This window comes from Borostomias antarcticus, assembly GCF_949987555.1.
Source record: "Borostomias antarcticus genome assembly, chromosome: 1".
NCBI classification, from domain to species: domain Eukaryota; kingdom Metazoa; phylum Chordata; class Actinopteri; order Stomiiformes; family Stomiidae; genus Borostomias; species Borostomias antarcticus.
The window spans coordinates 33,283,029-33,303,183 of record NC_140234.1 but is presented as its reverse complement, the minus strand read 5'-3'; the positions used below and the strand labels follow the sequence as shown (position 1 = coordinate 33,303,183).

At 45.5% G+C, this 20,155-nt stretch overlaps 1 protein-coding gene across 1 annotated transcript in view; it reads right to left on the bottom strand.

The window, feature by feature from the left end:
• The window catches only part of tenm4 (teneurin transmembrane protein 4), a gene marked incomplete at both ends in the record, with an annotated part of 134,059 nt that overhangs the window by 102,425 nt on the left and 11,479 nt on the right, over nt 1-20,155 (bottom strand). Inside the window, one exon of the mRNA XM_084441538.1 lies at nt 8,608-8,832. Coding sequence (XP_084297664.1) covers nt 8,608-8,832 — 225 coding nt within the window. The remainder of the gene's footprint in view (nt 1-8,607; nt 8,833-20,155) is intronic.

The window sequence follows — 20,155 nt, the reverse complement described above, 5'->3', positions numbered from 1 at the left end:
TCGGTCTCTCTCCGTCTCTCCTTGCTATCCTATCCTACTCTCTGTCTGTCTCTCCTCGCTATCCAGACCTCTCTCTACCTCTCTCTCTCTCTATCCTAGCCAGACATCTTTATTTCACACATATCCACAATGGTAAATTGCCAATTTACAGAGAGGGAGGGTCAGGGTGAAGTCCATTGATGTGACATGTCCATCAAACCTAGACAGGTAAACAAGCGACTGTAGCAGGATGAAGACACCAGGGAGAAAAGCCAAAGCCAATACAAGCTTCTCTCAGACTACAGCAGACTTGTAATAACTCTATATGCGTACCCCGATGAGTCATAATTACAGGAGAGTCTACAATTTCACACTCACATACCAGAATAGTTTTTAATTTCAAAATATTTTTTTACACACTGCTCATTTCCTAGGCTGTAAACACAGAGGAAGAATACTAGCGCTCAGCCAGAGGCCTGGGTGAGCCTTCCTTCTCTCAACAGGACGCTACGGGGTGAGCCACTGACAGAAACACACTTCTTCTTTTATTCCCTTTCTATTGAGGCACAGCGTTAGTTATCGTTTGTCCCTGGCCATGACAGATGGTTCCATACGAAGACACTTTCCTCCATAATTACCCATGCTCCTCTGAGCCTGTGAGAGGAACACCGTGACCCTGCTGAAAAATAGACGGGCGCCGTCTAGGTCCACCCTGCTGTTAGACAGGCTACCTGCTCTCCCGCATGATTAACACAGCTCCGCTGATTACATCCACGAAGGAAATAGACCCAATATAACACAAGGACGAGCACATGATTGTTTGTTCCAGAGCCCTGGATACAGGGATGCTAAGCAAACAAATAATCCCCTTGACATAACAGTCAGGCATAGTAAATTAACGCTAATAATGACTTAAGAAGCATACGAGGAAGAAACATCTTCTTCTGCTGCTAAGGTATGAGCTCTGTGCTTTAGGTTCAATGTGATCTCCAGAGAAGGGACGCGAGGATTCTAGTCTTCCTGTTCTGATTTTAGACGCTTCTCTGCATGGACGTTATTGAGCGAGGGTACGGTGGCGCTGGGGAGGCGTGCGACCCCCGACTCCACCGGCCACGCCCCCACACAGAGCGGCGGACACGGCCGGCCAGAGGAGCAGGTTTATTTCTGGAGAGAGGAACAAAAGACCAGGAGCATGGCGGCACCGTCCATCCTAACAGATGTGTTGATTCAGCAACAATGATTCACCACTATCCAAAGGACAGCCAAAAATAAATGGTTTTCTATTGACCTGCTTTGCACAACGGAATTGGCAAGAAAAGGGGATTCATTTGTTATCAGACAAGGAGAGAAAAGGGGAATTTTGCTACAATAGCCTGAATTTAGGTGGCATGCGGGATAGGGGTCACGCAGAGCGATACACCCTGAGAAGTTTCGGCTCCATTCTTCACCCGAGTGGTGTGTTAAGCCCTCACAAAGCTCTTAGCAGAAAGGTAATTAAAGTAAATTAAATCCAATTCATTAGCTAGGATTCACCCTTGGGGGAGCTTGCATCACAATGTAATATAGTACTATGGTGGTGAGGTATATGGAGATAATTGCAGAACAGCTTGTCAGACCGATATCAAGTAGTAGCAGGGTTATAATCCACATCCTGAATGCAGGATTGCATATCTTTTTTTAAATTCACGACTGATATCTCAATTGGAAATCATTTCAAGTCATTCCATGATTGTTCCACCTTTTTCCAGATCTATCCCATTATTCTGAATGCGTTCTCTTTAAAGCGATAGGCCTGGATGTATGGTCTTCAGAGATCTCATGTTGGCTTGTGTCAATCTCTCAGGAACATCAAGTTACTTTAGAGGGCAGTGTTACACATCAATGCCCAGCCTGAAATTGATTCATAACATCTGAATAATAGATGAACGGTGACAAGCAGCATTGGAAAGCATCCCTAACCCCCCCTCTCATCCCAAATCAGATGACATGTGCACTCCCACATGTATTCAGACTGGGAGAAAACCTACACGTATTCAGACTAGTACTAGTAAACCTACATGTATTCAGACTAGTAGTAAACCTACACATATTCAGACTAGTAGTAAACCTACATGTATTCAGACTAGTAGTAAACCTACACATATTCAGACTAGTACTAGTAAACCTACACATATTCAGACTAGTAGTAAACCTACATGTATTCAGACTAGTAGTAAACCTACACATATTCAGACTAGTAGTAAACCTACACGTATTCAGACTAGTAGTAAACCTCCACGTATTCAGACTAGTAGTAAACCTACATGTATTCAGACTAGTAGTAAACCTACATGTATTCAGACTAGTAGTACCTACATGTATTCAGACTAGTAGTAAACCTTAATTATGAGCTGTGTGTCCGCAGGTGGGAAGAGCCAGGCAGTGCTGCTCAGTGTGCACAGCACTCTCTCCCTCCCTCCCTCCCTCCCTCCCTCTCCATCTCTTTCTCCCTTCCTCTCTCTCTCTCTCTCTCGCTCTCTCTCTCTCTGTGTTGGTAGGGTGTCTAATGGCTGAAGCAGAGTGGATCAGATCCAGAGCATAGATGGTCACACCTGATTGAGTTAAATGATACGGCGTGCCCTGGACACCCGATCAAAGAACTGAGGTGTGAGTGATTCAATACAGAGTTAATCAAAAGCTATCCACCAGACAGACGGATCGTTAAATATAGCCTACTACCAACCCCATGGCTAGTAATAGGAAGCACATTTACAACTGAGTAGCATTTGTCTATAAAAGTTGCAAATACCTGTAGTATTTGTCAAGGAGGCAGCACAGCTGTGTCTGGTAGTCTGTTTCTCTTCCCCCATTAGGGAAGTCTAGAGGGGAAAGCCACCCTGGACTACTATCTGTCGTCACAGGACTGGCTAGAGAGGTAACAGGCATGCAACCAGGACACATGGCAGGGAGGACGCTCAGCCTCAGACCGCCTCCGTGGGGACCCAACTAGAGCCTGATGAGACTCAAAACAACCTGCAGCCCGCCGTTATTACCCAGGCAGTCGACACCACAGGCCAGCCTGAGCCCCGCCCCCCGCCGTCCCCGCGCCGTCCCCACGCCTGCCGCAGATCCCAGCGAGGGCCGAGTCAGAGAGGCCTTCCATCCCGCCGTCACAGAAGAATAACAACATATTGCTGTCAAACAGACATCTGAGAAATTGTATCCAACCTCAAGATCTCCCTCCTTCCCGCGTCGCCCACTACACCATAAGAGACCAGAATATCATCTCCCTTACTGTACTGGGATCCAACTGCTTCTCTGTGTTTGCATACCATGTAGCTGTTAAGCCAAGTATATTTCTGTGTTCAGTTTTGAATGTTCAATTTGTCAGCGAGGTATGATATTTGAATTCATTCAGAGGAGGGTGCAGATGGTCTACAATTTACAAGCTATCAAAAAACCTATCTGTGAGTCTCCGTGGTAGGAGACACAGCACACAAAATGCATTAGCCAAGGTCTCCGGGCCATGATGAACAGCTGGGTAAATAGAACAGATACAGCTTTGGTTCCAGTTCATAACTCAACCATAGCACTGCAGCTCTGGGTTGCAATGAAAGTGACATTTAAAAAATAAAAAAAAATAAAAAAAATAAACTCAAATTATGCAGAGAAACAGAGACTTGCCATGCGCTGCTCATTAAATTAGTATTTAGCCTGGGATATTCTAATTCCTCAAAGTGTCCATTCCGTGGTGACCGTGCTGACTGGAAAGGTAACGAAGCAGCTGAAATGAAGCCCTGCTTATTTGAATCTGACCGCCGCCCAGCCATGTCCACCCTGCCATGTCCACCCAGCCATGTCCACTCTGCCATGTCCACCCAGCCATGTCCACTCTGCCATGTCCACCCAGCCATGTCCACTCTGCCATGTCCACCCAGCCATGTCCACTCTGCCATGTCCACTCTGCCATGTCCACCCAGCCATGTCCACCCAGCCATGTCCACTCTGCCATGTCCACCCAGCCAGGTCCACTCTGCCATGTCCACCCAGCCATGTCCACTCTGCTATGTCCACCCAGCCATGTCCACCCAGCCATGTCCACTCTGCCATGTCCACCCAGCCAGGTCCACTCTGCCATGTCCACCCAGCCATGTCCACTCTGCCATGTCCACCCAGCCATGTCCAACCAGCCATGTCCACCTAGCCATGTCCACCCAGCCATGTCCACCCAGTCATGTCCACCCAGCCATGTCCAACCAGCCATGTCCACCTAGCCATGTCCACCCTGCCATGTCCACCCAGCCATGTCCACCCAGTCATGTCCACCCTGCCATGTCCACCCAACCCAGCATTCCTGCCCGCTGGACTGTGAGTTGGAGTTGTCCTGCCTCCCTTTCACCAGAGAGCCCAGACTGGCCCCGGCGCCGTGCTAATGTGAATGAAGATATGCTAATAGGGGGCTGCTGTGTTTGAGATGTGGCTGCACAGCGGGGCGGCAGGACCTCAGTCTCTCCAGGAAGAGGCCCCAGAGAGAGGGCCAGGGGCCCTGGTCAAACACAAGCTCTACAAAAGCTCGGAAGGCTTGGGCAAGCAGCCTGGGCAGTCTAACAGCAGCTCTGGCTCAATGTGCCTCAGAACCACAGCAGAGGCCTGGGAGTAAGCGTGTTGTGATATACCGGTACTATATTGTGATAATTGTGATACGAAAAATGAAAATACTAATATAATGTAAATAATCCCGCCATGATGTATCACATTTAACAACAATGACATTTAAAATGAAATGATAATGTGAATTCAAAAATAATGATTAAATTCATTGTAATCAGTTGTTTTCAATGTTTTTGAAGAGAAAACAAACTTTTTTTTTCTCCCATATGAATTGCAAATTTGAATATTTCTTCAGTTACTGACCTGCACGTTAGGCAGGTCTCATTTTATATTCCAATCATCTATACTAGGGAGACTTTGGAATTAGCTTTTGTGCTCAATATGTAATAATTAAGTAACCTGAGAGACATACTGAACACAACATCTACAGGAATATGCTTGACATGCAGAGCCATAGAACTAATCCTGGACTTGCATGTAGCCTATAACAAGCATTAACATACACAAGAAAATGCATCATACAATCAACATTTTAGGTTGCCTGTTCTGTAACACTACCCCCTCTGCCCAAATTGTACCATCTCTCCTCCACTACCCCCTCCCCCCATATATATATATATATATATATATATATATATATATATATATATATAAGTTCTGATATCCATTGGAGCAGTCAGTGATTCGCCATTTAGTCCACAATAGTATATAGTGACTGGATCACCCTATATTAGTGCCATAGGAGAACACTCTGCTGTGAGATACTCCTCAACACAGCCAGAAAACCGGCTCATCTGGGCAAAAATCTCTTAAGCATCTGATCAGAGACAAATATCTGACTCTATCAACAATAACACATACAGTATATTTAAATATCTGACTGTATCAGCAATGACACATATATATATATATATATATATATATATATATATTCATATATATTTAACTATCTGACTATCTACAATAACATATATTTAAATATCTGACTACATATATATTTCAGCAGAGCTAAACTGTGGTTTGTTGAACCAATTGCAGTAGCTGATTTGAATTTGGAGTCACCTCTTCATTAAAGTGAAGTGGTGTGTTCCTCAGAAACCTGGAGAACACAAGAAATCGTCAATGGGCTGGAGGTGGAAAATTAATTTGAACTAAAAATGCAAATAAGATATGGATATTTGAATAAAGGAAACCTGCAGGCCTCCCATGTTAAATAATTCGTATACGACAGGGACAATGCATGAGAGGGCCTGGAACGGACTTGTACGGCTCATTAGATGGTTTAAGTGAACAAATAGCAGCGCCTCTCTTTCTTATTGTAATTGGCTCCATGTGCTGTCAACCACTTTGCAAATACAGTGGCTAAACAATGAAAAATGACAAAGTAGGAATTCTAAGAGCGAACCATTTGCATAATTTACTGCTTATTTACATGGAACTACAAAGGGAGGTGAAAGGTCGTGGAAGCGGAGGAGTGCATCGAGGTGTGGAGCTCTTTGTTACCTAGTTACAAGGCCTTGAGACCTGCTGAAGGCCACTGGCCCCCTGGTAGAGAGACCGGAGCAGCATGCTACAATATGCTCCTCCCCTGCCATCTAACAGAGCCCCCCAGGTAACGTGGGGAGCCGTAGAGACGCCCCTTCCTCATTGAGGGCCTCGGGGCAGCCTTAATGCTGTACCTATGCAAATCAGAGCCATTGTCACAAGACAAATCTGGCGCTGAGGTAAAGGACATCCTCCCGCCCCTCTGTCACGCTGTCAGGCCGGCCCTGTGAGCGCGGGGCGACAGCGGGGTGACCCGCCCAACACCGCTGATGGGGGAGATCTGCCGCGGGATTCATAACTCATTCTGCCGGTTTCCTGAGCCGTTCCAGGCACTGTGGCACATTGGAGTTTGATGTAATTCCACCCTAAGGGTAGTTAACTTGTAAAGCCTGATCAATTATTTAAACCATTTTGTTTTGTTTCGACTTTGTTCTGCCAGTGGGAGAAGAAAGAAATCAGCCTCAGTCGAAAGACATCAAATACCGAATAATAGCCTATTCTGCACGAATGTTAACATCTTATGGGAAATATACAACAACAGTGTGGAGAAGGCTCTTTTTCGACATCCAGGACCTTATTTACGGCATATTATAAGACGTTTGACTCACCCAGATAACTTTGGTGTAATTCGGAGGCCTGTAGAAGAAATTTAAAATCTAGCGCGAGCCAAGTATATCCATGTTATGGCGGTGGACGGGGCACCGAGAATGTAGCTTCTAAAAAATGTATTTTCTGCCGCGAAACGGTTGTTTTCATCAATCTATTTTTATGAATCGCGAGTTGTGCTTACAGAGCGAGAGATTGTTGTGGTTTACACATGCCTCTGTAATATGATCTTTAGAAACGTCTTTAGAAATGAAATAAAGCTTCCCCACTTGCTCCAGCACGCATGCGCACAGCGCGCAGACTGGCTATTCTCCGTCTGTAGGCTACACTCGCAGCTCACATTCTCTACGCTACGATCGGCTTGTTGGTGCCTGGAATATTGTGTGCAATATGGCTGAATATTTATTAGATTTTGAGGATATAGAAGATGACTTAGAATATAAATGGAAGCCGTGTTGTTGAAAAAGAGCCGTCTCCTTTAAGGAAGGTCTGAATTGCATGCTTAACATTCACAAAAAACTGTGTGTAACACAATACCTTCCCCTTTCAAACTGTCATACTTGTGTGATCTTTATCTTTAATACCATCTTACCTTGAGAAAATGAAACGATCTACAGCCTTTATATGTCTAATGTCTTAATTTGTATGTGGAAGATGGTTACTCTGCAGAGAGAGATCAGACAAATGAACAAAACATGTGAATAGGTTGATCAAAACACACCAGCGCTCTGGGGACGATGTGTGGGAATCCAGGCAGCATATTAACAAAGCTAACCCTGGTGGTCCTATGAACTCCATGGCCCTCCAGAGTACAGTACTTTGTTCTAAGCTAACAACTCCAGAGCTACTTTGGGACAACCAAAGCCCTAATTTACAACCAAAAAATAGTCTCTGAGTAACAATTAATTAGTGCTGCTACCAAGAGATGCCAAATTAGTCCATAGCAATAGCATTATGCCACAGTGAATACACATGTGTGTCTGGCTCTCTGATTAAAGTCCTAATGCACATTTAAACACTGTATCTTTATTGATATTACACCAAAGGAGGAAACTGTTACCATAACAACTGTGCATGAGGACCAGCTGATGGCAATGAGTAAATTTCATTATTACGACCCTCAAGAAGTGAGTCTTGATGAAAATGGTTGGGTTTTTTTCAGCAATAAAATCTGAATGAATGAATTCCTCCTGATTAGCTTCAGCAGCTGTTGATTTAACACTCATCTGGTTTCTGCATGACAGACTCACTTCTTGAGGGTTGTCATGGTGAAGTTTGCCCACGGCCAGATTAGTTTGAGAAACTTGTTATTTAATAACATTGGAGGTTTCCTAAACTAATCTGTTACTCAGGAAGTAACTATTTAGTTTGAACACCTCCAAGTGTGTGAACAACTATGCACATGAATGAAGGACATAAACACAGCTATCCTACAGGGTGCTTTCTAACAACGATACATTCTGAAAATGCAGAGACAGATATTTTACATTTTGTCCGGTAATTCAGATCACATCTCACATTTTTACCTTGTATTTTTCCTGTTAGAATGCCACTGTAGTAATGATATATGCAATTCCATAGTGTTTCCTTGAACTTTCCCTGGTACACGTAAAGTGCTTGTTTGATAAAACACTTGATCCTCAGCCAAAATCCTCCCTGCTTTTAAACGAGGGCACAAGCTCTGCAGGCCTCAGTTCGTAAAACTGTATTTCCCAGGGCAACATACAGGATTGGTTCGAGGTTTTCAACTCTCTCTCTAAACTCTCATGACCCCTTTTACAGGAAGGGGCATTATGGTGTCTGTAGCCGTGTCTATGACCTGTGCAGCCTGCCCAGCAGGGGCAGGCTCACCTCTAGAAAGCAACAGAAGTTTGAAGACCAACTCACCCTCAGTGGTTCCGGGGGCTGGAGCATAGATGTTCCCTGAGCCAGTTTTAACTAAGAATGAATTTGGGCCAAACTCATCCTCGGAGTCAGAGTCCTGTGCTGGCTGAGGCACACAGTTACCTAGCAACCCTCCCCGGCCCTCATTGGCTGCAAGGGAAGGGGGAGGGTATGGGAGCTGCCGCTCACCGGGGGAGGAGGAGGCGGATGAACAATGTAGCGGAGGACCTGCAGACCACAAACAGAGACAGCACATGGGGGGGAAGTGAAACATGCACCAATCACAGGAAACAGCACACAGGAGAATAACACACACACACACGCACGCACACACACACACACACACGCACGTGCACGCACACACACACAGGCACGCACACACACACACACACGCAAGACTACTCAGGACTACACATGATCTAATATAACCCTAACCCAACAGCAACATCACATAGGGGCACAACACACATGCAAGACTTAACTATGGGCTTCTAAAATACACAAACAGTACAATGTCACAAGAAAAACAAGCTGTCATTTTTGTAGCGGCCAGTCCCCAGCTGGTGAGTAGGCCTACAGTTGAAACAACTACAATGCGTTGAGGGCTGCATACTGTAGCATGTACTGTAGCTGGGCTAGGTAAGCAAAAAAAAAGACCGATTCTCCTTGCAAATGATACCAAATATTATCCACAATATCCTTCTAATTATGCCATTTAGGATCTTATGTGCATAATACAGGACTGTATACAGTACAGTACAGTACATAATACAAGTACAGATGCTACTTATAGTAGAATCTAAAAGTATTAAAAAGTAGTTTCAATCCAAATTTGAAATGTTGTTATTTAAGTTTTGTAACATTCTTGATAGTGGGTTTGAATCGGGCATGGTTACAGTATGTTCTGACTTTATTACTCCATTGGTTATGCGAACCAATCATTTAAAAAAATCCACATCAGTTGTCCCACCCCAACAGATGCAACTGCAACAAAACTAATTTCACCCAGAAAGTTCTGGGTTTTGCAGAACGGCTACATCTTGCAGCTGGAGCTGTTCTGTACCTATCTGCACTTCAGCCTCCCCCTGATTCCCCGAGCCCAGAGATCGATCATATAAGTTGCTTGCTAACCATAGATACATTTTAGCTATATATTATATGTTTTGTTAATCTCACCTGTTTCTAAACAAACCTAAACATTGTTAGCTTGCTAATTTAGACCCAGTGATTTGTAGCTGACATTGCTAGGTAGCTAATGTGCAGCCTAATGCTAGGGAGATCAAATCAAAACGTGATCCGCCGTGCTTACAGTTTAATAAATGGTCTTAACAGCAAAATGAACTGTTTTTGAACAAGAAGAATGTATTTTCACTCAGATATTTGTGGATGCTTACTGTAATGGGACACTAAACTTTGATACCATATATGCATTTGTACTATTTCAAGCTTGCTGCGTCTTTAAGAAAATATACATTTTAAAAAAGATATCAATGAGCATCTTCAGAACTAGGGATGAGACGGTATGGATTTTTGCATTATGGTAAGGTATGGTACAGTATCTAGTTACACGGTACGGTTTACGGTATTTCACGGTATATGGCATTTCACCTCCCCAACACACATACAAAAACAAGTATTTTACTATGAAGGAACTACAGTTCAACACATGATGGAAAATACGCACTATTGTAATTAAGCTCAGTTTATTAATAGCAAGCTTACAAAATTGACTGTTGCAAGCAACTTGAAATGTGAAGTTTCATCAGCGCATTATTACCGTAAACACAGGGAATGTCACGGTTCTAATACCATGGACATTTTATACCACTGTTCACGGTTTTACGGTACTGTATACCTTCTCATCCCTATTGAGAACACAACAATGTGGGTTTTGTTTAAATAGAGGTGCATGCTACTGTATAGTTACAGATTGATAGCATGCCGTTCCAGACAGCACACACACATGGCGTGACACCAGGGGAAATATCCTTGTCATCCTACTGAGGAACAGGCAATTGAGATGCTTCCTGGCATTAAGGATTCCAAAATAAATCTATAGTATCCCTGTTTATAGACCTTCTAATTTCACAGCCTCCCAACTCTCCCATCCAGCCTCTCTATTTTAAAGCCCGCTGTCTCCGCCACTCGTCCTGTCATGGGAAGTTAAATCTCGGCAGTGCCCCTAATAATGTGTGATTAACCTCTGATGCAGCTCCGCCACATGCTGCAAATGAAGTCCTTAAGTATAAGCTTCCCGCAGCGAACAAAGCCATCGGTTTAGAGCTTCCCGGATCTGGAAGCCCTTCCTCAGTTCTGGTGTGGAAGTTCTGGGCATCAAACTCTCCTCTCCACCCTCTCTATCACAGGGACCTAATGGGGTAATTATACCTGTAGAGTATTAAAGCACAGTTCACTGACTCAGAGCCAATTAAGAAACAATCAGTGTTATTAACAGTCATGCCCACCACTGCCATATCACAGAGCGACAGTTCCCACCACCGCCCTATCACAAAGCCACAGCTATAAACAATAATGCTACATCCACTAGTAGAGAAAATGAGCCCAAGTGCTAAGGCTGAAATGAAGTGTTGGACCAGTTTTATAGAACTGATTTATTCCTGCAAAACTCGATTCATCAGTGACACAGGAGAAGATGAAAGTCTTCTAAAGGTGGTGAGTGTCACTGATGGGGTCACAGTCCTGCTGCAACGGGGACATCAGTCTTCAGGACAAAGGCTTCACTGTCTTGACGTGTTTAATTAATGGTGGCTTGCGTAATTCATCCGCAGACCCACATGCATGCTCACTCCCAGGTCTGGGGGGTGGGGTGGGGTCTCCAAGTGTGGCCAACTACAGCTCGGTGTGTCCAGAGAGCTGCCTCTCAGCCGGTCAGCCTGCCGGGCCCAGTCGCCTTCACTCACCACATTGTTACAGCAAAAATTGAGTTGGGGGGCGTCCGACCGTGCTCTCTGGGGGCCCGGCCTTCAAGCCCGGCCTGTGACCCACTCCCGCTCAATCCCAGCCCGTATCCACTTATAGCCACCCAATTAAACAACTGGATGAACAGACGGGCGCCTGCGATCCGCAGGTGGGTAGAGCTGCTGTATCCACGGTTACTGAGTGTATTGCACCTTTCCCCCCGAGGGGGAACAGGAAGAGCTCTCTGCCAATGGCGAGGCCAGGTGGGACACAGAGAGAGAGGGTGGGGCCCTCATGCCCTCTACGCTGCAGATATAAGTCTGGCTCTTGCTGTTCCCTCTGACCACAGTGGCCCACAACTGCCGGGCTGCGGACCGGTACCAGGCCGCGACCCATTCAGTACCGGTGTAGGTGCCAGATGTGCTCGGCTGCCAGATCAGCTCGGGGTCCTTCCTTTGTCTGCCCTGCATCTGCTGATGACCTCACAGTATATGATTGACTAACAATTTAGCAGCAATCCATTACGCTAAACTGTTTAATAAAGGTTTGTTCCATCAAGATCGATCAATTTAAATGTACAAGGTTACAGCGGAGATTCTATATTAGTTTGAAATTCCACTAACGTTACATACAACACACAACAAAGGGTAGATGCTAGCTAGCTAGATCCTCAGGGAGAAGTCCCCCTTAGCTGGGACGCTCAGTCACCGCAGGTTGAGCTCCGCAGATACCGGTGAATCATCGCTGCATCGCTAGTTAGCTAACTGAGTGAGTGAGCTAGCTAGCTAACGTTAACGTTTTTATCAACTCAAGTGATACCCCCGCAGGAACACACAGCTGCTATCGAGCAACTTTAGTTGAGTAGCCTATCTTATCAAATACTTAGACTATTAAGGGGAGACACTACAGTTGAATAGGATTTTTTTTTTCCTTTAAAGATATCCTCATGCTAAACACGGATGAAAATGATACAGCATGTTGTCTTGAAGCTGCCACCTTAGATGTGTTATGCCCAGTGGCAATTGCGCCAGGGTAAGCCTGGCTTACCCATACAAATCCAAATAAAACTTGTTGTTTGCGCCTTCTTTCAGTGAACTACTACTACTACTACTACTACTAGTAGTAGCCTAGTAGTAGCCTAAACGTGAAGGGGCATAGGGTGGCTATTGAGTGCTGTGCCCTAAGAGGGTATTTTATCATCCTGTCATTCCTCTTCATGGTGCTTAGCTATTGTTGTCATATAATGGCTCTGTAGTTTATTTAGTGTGTCCCTAAATATTGTCCTCTTATTTGCTCACTCTCAAATTATTGGCCTTTGTCGATGTGATAAAAAACATCAGTAGCCTAGGCTACTGTAGTTTTCCTGTTTGTTTTTTACATATAAAAATGCCACTGCTCAGCGCCCTTCTGGTGCTGTGAAACTGCCCATCAGGGCATGCTTTGAAATCGCACCCCTCAAAAAATTGTGCGTGTTGGTCCTGGCTTACCCGGTTCTGGGACCCACCAGATGCCACTGGTTATGCCTGAACTCCATTATTATCATTGGGGGTGGTAAGAAGCTTGTTCAGCGGAGGGATTCTTTTTTGGTAATTAGCTGTTGGATTGTGTCCAGACATACAGTAACGTAGGCTGGTAATGTCAAGGATCTCAGCTGAATGATGCACCCTCCCGCAATGGAGGGTTATCAGCCGGGCTGGGGTTCCGTCTCTCATCGCTAACCAGCAGCTGGGCCAACTTAGACTAATGCTAGTTGGCTGTCTGATTTTAAAAGATTGATTCAATGTCATGGTGAGTTGACATGTTTTTTTTTTTTTATGATGGTCATTCGGGGAAAATGTCCACCTAATATAATATCATGATTGCCCTAATTAAATTAAACTGTTCTGAAATAGCGGCTAAATATACTAAACTTATGGGCTAGGCCTAATCGATAGAAACTATGAAAAAGTGGGTATACTAAACTTTTAGGCATAATCGATATTCCGGTCGTGCCCCTTCCCGGGTGGCCGGTCCACAAAAATATTGTCAATATGAAACTGGTCTGTGGCGCAAAACCGTCTGGCTGGCCTCGGTCTCTGTCTGCATGCCCCTCACACATCACAAACCATCCAACTATCAGCTAGCAGAAAAAGGACTGCTTTATAACATGATTAATAATGCCTGAGTCAATGGACCATTTATAGAGAGATGTGCTCAGCCCTGTATTTCAGAGACCTTTGAAGAGCTATGTATATTATGTCATTGCAATCAATCTGTGTGTGTGTGCATGTGTGTCTGTGCGTGTGTGTGTGTGTTCGTGTGTGTGCACAGTATGCATGTGCGTGTTTGTGTGCGCACACGTGTGTGCGTGCGTGCATGTATACGTATGTTTGTGTATGTGTGTGTAATATGTGTGTGTGTGTGTTGTGTTTCATAACAATGGACCTCATCCCATTCTTAAATTTCTTCCAAAGAACGTTTCTAAAGAAAGCTCCCATCTGAAAGCTCCAATATGTTCGTAAACCACTGGATGAGTTTGCACGTGCCTGCTCATAATGATGAATCCCATGGTTGGTTCGCAAATTGAATACGCATGGCTGTACACCCTAATTAGCATACCGGTAGGTAAACTCCCTGCCAGCCCCACATAAGGACATGGAACTACAGGGTTGTGCGCAGATATCGCTTCTCAGTATGAATACCGCTCATCTGCGGCCTCAACTTTTCGGTAGGATAATGGTTAAGACGGGGTTGTGGCAGGTGTGTTGGCAAGTCAGAGGACTACAGGTCAAATCCAGTGTGGGCAAACAAAATCAGATTTTTACTTAGCGAAGTAGACTTCCTCCTACGAGAAATTAGCCTTGGTGGATAAACAGAGAGAAAGGACAGTGCAAAATACAATGTTGAAGTAATAGAATACAATACATACATAATACTGTACAGTCTACAGTAAGATTCATGGGATGATATTACTGTAGCCTTATTCAGTGAACGCTGTATCTGGAGAAGGGCACACAGTTGGACCCGTCGCATTGGGGATATTATTGGAAAGACAGCACTCGCTTTATAAATTAATGAAAACAATTATTAAAAGATATTATAAATGATACAAATAGTAGGCTATTGTATTGCAATTATTGTGTTTGTGTGTGTGTGTATGTGTGTGTGTGTGTCTGTGTGTGTGTCTGTGTGTGTGTGTATGTATGTATGTGTGTGTGTGTGTGTGTGTGTGTGTGTGTGTGTGTGTGTGTGTGTGCGTGCGTGGGTCGACACGCAGGCTCCGGAAGACGCTGGTCCTTAATATTCTCGGGCGATCGTCCAATGACGTCGGACCGGGGAGCGGAGCTGGAGGCCTGTTTGATGCCAGGGCCTGAGCGTCTGGGATCAGGAGAGTTCACCTCATCTCTCTATTGCTCTCTCTCCATCTGCTGCTTCACCCACATCAAACCCTCCGCAGCGCTGATCACACAGCAGCTTCCGGGGAGCGGAGCGGGCTGTTTCTCACCTGCAGTATAGAACACTGTTCCTCAAGTACACTCCAGGTTACCATGAAGCGTGACTCCACACTAACAACAGGAATTACCTCCAGGGTGTAGCTACGGGCAGCATGTAAAGAAAGGGGGTATAAGCCTAACAAATACATCAAATTCACACAAAAAAACATGTTGGTTCCTGTCCTGTGGCTTTGTGCCAGCTTGCAGCACACAAAAGACACAGGACGTATGAGAATGACTCACGGGGAGATTAGATGGATGGATGGATGGATGGATGGATGGATGGATGGATAGATGGATATATATATATATATATATGTTACGGTCAATGTGAGAAAACGGGGAATGTGAGCTTTTCCCGGTTATTGCGCACATTCCCCGACCTCGCGGTTAACATTGAAGTCAACGGGCACTTCCGCATCCGCACCCCAGACTGACCAATATGGCTGCCAGGTGAATAAGGCGAATAAAGTGCTGGTTTACAATGTGTTTAACCAAAGAAAATGATAACAAAAGAAGCAGGGTAGCTTCTCCCCCTCTCCTCCTCCCTGGGTACGTCATCCCACCCACCTCACGCTCCACCAGAGACTGAGTCATGGTTCTAAGCTATTTGTGGAACCATGTGACTACCTGTACTATGGGGGGAAGGGGAGGCAGCTCCATATTAGAGATCTTAGAGATAGCAACATACAAGAAAGAAAGATAGTTAAAGATAATTCCCTTAAAAGGGGATGGTTGCAGCTCTAGTCCAGTTCTGTCTGGCCATGTGTAACGTGTACAACACAGACGCCTGGTGGCTGAGATCAAGGTGTCCTGAAAGTGTCTCAATACAAAGGCTTTGGAGTTACTAAACCAATGAAAGGAGATGTCAGACCCCTTTGATTTGCTTAAACAGACTTACTCAGTGGCAGCATCTGAGCCTAGCCATGACTGATTAAATGTACCCTCCACCCCCCATCACTGCCCTTGGTGTGGATTTAGCATTGAAGGCCGTGCCAGGGAAGGCCTGGCGCTGTGTGGCTGAGACAGTTTCAGTAATACAGCAGACTGCATCAGCCAAACCCAACCAAGGCACGTAGCGCCTTAGCATTCAGTGCTGGAGGGGCTAATATTGAGCCTTTTGATGGCAAAGAGCTTATGATAGTATCCACACACAGACAAACTGTACACAAAACACACACACACACGCACACACACACAGACACACACACACACACACACAAACACAGGCAGGCACACAGTGTTGACGTTGTGAAATGGGCTTTCAAATGGACCATAATTGGAAAACTATCAATTTTGTTTGACAAAGCCAAACTGCTAGTGATCAATATCACAACATCTTAGAGGCAACTAATGTATGAGAAAGTTTAAAACAAATAGTAAAACATCTATAAATGCCTTTTTTTATAGACAGCCTGAGTGATTACGGGGAAAATGGAAACTATAATAGTAAGTAATAAAAACAGCATTTAATGACCACAGGAGGTAAATGAAAACTACATTTAACCCTAACCCAAAGCATTTCAATCAGACCAGTCACAACATCTGTGCTGTAATGGGTGTGGAATCGCAAGTATGGACTAAGTGGTTTAATAAACTAAGTGGTTTTGATATGACAGACCAATAACAATAGTATTGTTATATCTTTACAATGGTTTTGACTCAAACAATGCATATGGCTCCCTTAAACAGTAGTAACAGACAGGCCCTCACAGGTAGCAGTAGCTGTCACACCTCCCGACAGCTAATCTCTCTAAGGTCCACGAAGCCAGATGGAGGCTCCTCCTCTACTGAGACTGAACATGGAAGCTCCTGGTGGAGCTCCTCGTAGAGGCGCACCCTTTCCTTCCTCCGTCGTCCACTGGCCTCTGCCTCTCTCCTCCGCTCTCTCTCCTCTCTGTGTCGGAGGGGGGCTCTGGTCTGCGGCCCCTCGCCTGACTGAAAGACCCCGTCTGCTCCACAGCGAGGGGGAACGAGGGGCCGGACTGAGGCCCGAGAGGGAACGAGGGACCGGACTGAGACCCGAGGGGGAACGAGGGGCCGGACTGAGACCCGAGGGGGAACGAGGGGCCGGACTGAGACCCGAGGGGGAACGAGGGACCGGACTGAGACCCGAGGGGGAACGAGGGGCCGGACTGAGACCCGAGGGGGAACGAGGGGCCGGACTGAGACCCGAGGGGGAACGAGGGACCGGACTGAGACCCGAGGGGGAACGAGGGGCCGGACTGAGACCCGAGGGGGAACGAGGGGCCGGACTGAGACCCGAGGGGGAACGAGGGACCGGACTGAGACCCGAGGGGGAACGAGGGGCCGGACTGAGACCCGAGGGGGAACGAGGGGCCGGACTGAGACCCGAGGGGGAACGAGGGACCGGACTGAGACCCGAGGGGGAACGAGGGACCGGACTGAGACCCGGAGGTTGGAATGAAGAAGAAAACTGAAAGGGGGATTTCTCCACCCAGGACTGAGACAGCGTTCAACGCTGCTCCGCCTCTGCGCCGTTTCATCTGAAAACCCCCACAACCGTAGTGAGACAACAGAACCCGGGAACTGTGTCCAGAACAAAGTGACCACATGGTCTACGCTAAAACCATTGACAAATGATTGATTCATTACACTGAAGTTTTACCATCCAGATCTGACTTTGTCTGATCTTTACTTTACTGTGGTGTCTTGAATGCATGTTGGTATGGACAAAATCCCCCCGCTGTACCCTGCTCAGACGTCTCTGGGGGTCTCTTTGCTCTGCGATGGGAACAGGCCCGGCAGAAGGTGATTGGCCGCCCTAGGCAAAATAACGACAGTGCGCTGCTGACAAATTGTTGAGCGGGGGCGCGTGCACATATAAAGAGGCAGTGTTTGCCGGTATGGCCAATCACAAACATGGAGAAATCTAGAGACGCTTATTTCACCCAGGAGGAACAGACAATTATTCGGCAGCAATATGAACACTATAAATATATTATATTAGCGAAAAGCAACACAGTTGCTGCCACTGAAGCCAGGAAGGAAAGTTGGCAAAAAAAATAGCTGACTGTTTGAATGCGTAAGTTATACTGTAGGCTCATCAATATTGAATAGAATTATTGATTTATATAGGGAAGACGTTTTACGTTTTGATCCATAATCTGGAACTTAACCTGCAGGTTAGCTCGGCAGCATCAGTTACCATGGCGATACAACACGGTGAAAAGTAATCCACCTTCGTAGCACGGACTAGCCAGGGTTGAACCTGCAGTTATCGTGCTAACCCTGTAATCCTGTTTGGTAGTACAGGGCCCAGGTCTCCTCCCCTCTCAGAGCAAGCGCTCTCCTCTGGGCACGTGACGGCCGGCCTGACCTCGCTCCTCCTCGGTGTCTGGTGGAAGGGCTCGGATCTCCCCTCCTCTCTGATAGCGCACACGCTACGCGCCATCAAAACAGCCTGGAAAACGTACGCATGCCTAGTCGACAGTCCTCCGCATTTCTACACTCCGAAGAGCACTTAATTGGTCGCTATCATGGCTCCACGGCCGACTGAGCCAACTTAGACCGGGGTTAAAAAACAATGCTAATAATAGTGGATAATTATCAGCTTTTATTCTGTCTGCAACCAGCTGTGCTGTTCCTTCTCACATCACACATCGAGGCTAGTGAATAAACACAATGGCATGAATAAATAATGACCTCACAATCCTCTTAAGGACTGAATAGTGAGGGGGGGGAGAGACAAAAGTTTACTTTTGGTATTTGAGAGCAAGCGGAGCCTGAAATTGTAAGCGGCTCATTAGGGCTCCATGTGGGCCTGAGGCCTTGCTGAACCAGGCCCATGCCGATCCTGGCGCTCCTCTGAGCATTCCAGGCCTGGTCTTGTAAAATGCTAGCATATATACCCTTAAGAAACAGTAGCACTCCTGATCAAAGACACCAAAGTGTATGTTACTTTCTTAGTTCTTTTTCAAAACTTTCTCTCAGAATCAAACTGCTTGCTTTGCACAGCGGGTGGACATTTACTGCGGTCGAGTAGGTCCACCTCTAGTTCTTTTCACCAGAAATAATACTGTTTTTTTTCCCTCTGCATTTGCAAAAGCATTGCCCCCCCCACATAACTCCAAATTGCAGCATAGCAAGAGAGCCATTTCAGCTTGGTTAATATGATTTTAACTGGTCACTTGATGGGGCAGCTTTTTCCAATATTTAGCATTTAACTGGTGTGGAAAAAGTACAGTACTACTGTATGGACTAAGAACAGTACTATGTACTAAGAACATAATACTTTCCTTTTTTTTGTTGTACTGAAGAACAGTACTATGTTCTTATAATCCCTTAGTGAGTCACTTCTCAGGATAGAGCTCAAACTCATGTTACTTGGTGAATGGTTAATGGACTGCACTTATACTGTATAGCACTTTTATCCAAAGCGCTTTACAATGAATAGCCTGTCATTCACCCATTCACACACCAATGCCTACCTTCTCGGAGTTTGATGGCAGGAAAAGCAAATAAGGTATACTCTACTGTGAATGATGGACAATGATTACATGATTCCAGTCATTCCACTGCGGACAGTCAGTAGCCCAAGGCAGGACTGATGAGTCTCTGGGACGGGTTTCCATGGGTGTGAATGGGTGCATGGCAGCTGCCAAAAGCCCTGTGTGTTCAGGCTCAACCTCTTCCCTGTATAATAAGGTTGGACAATGTGGGCGTGCAGCAATTTGATCTGCAAAAGCAAGTTTTTATATGGCTGAGAGGACTGTCTTCTGCAGAACCGTACAGTAGGAGAGCAGGGGGAATTAGTGTCCTAAGCCATTTACCTCAACATGTACTGTACACACCCTGAACACCCCCTTAAACTCTACTACAGCTGTAAACATTGTTTTGGCCCAAAGTCTCCAAAAATCATTTGAGTTGCAAAATATGAAATGTAGTTCAAATCAGCATCAGTAAATATTCCCCACAATATTTGAATTTATTTGCAGATCTTTTTGCCTGTAGAAACTAGGGATGCAAATAATTAATCGAAAATCGATTCATTGGTTGTTAAGGATTTGCTTTAGCATGTCAAATGTATTCGATCTACTATCAAACAACATGGTAGGATTGTGCATTTTCTAATCATGTTGATCCTCGAGGGCGCAATATCTTGAAATGCAGAGGAGAAATCAACAGTTGCATATTTT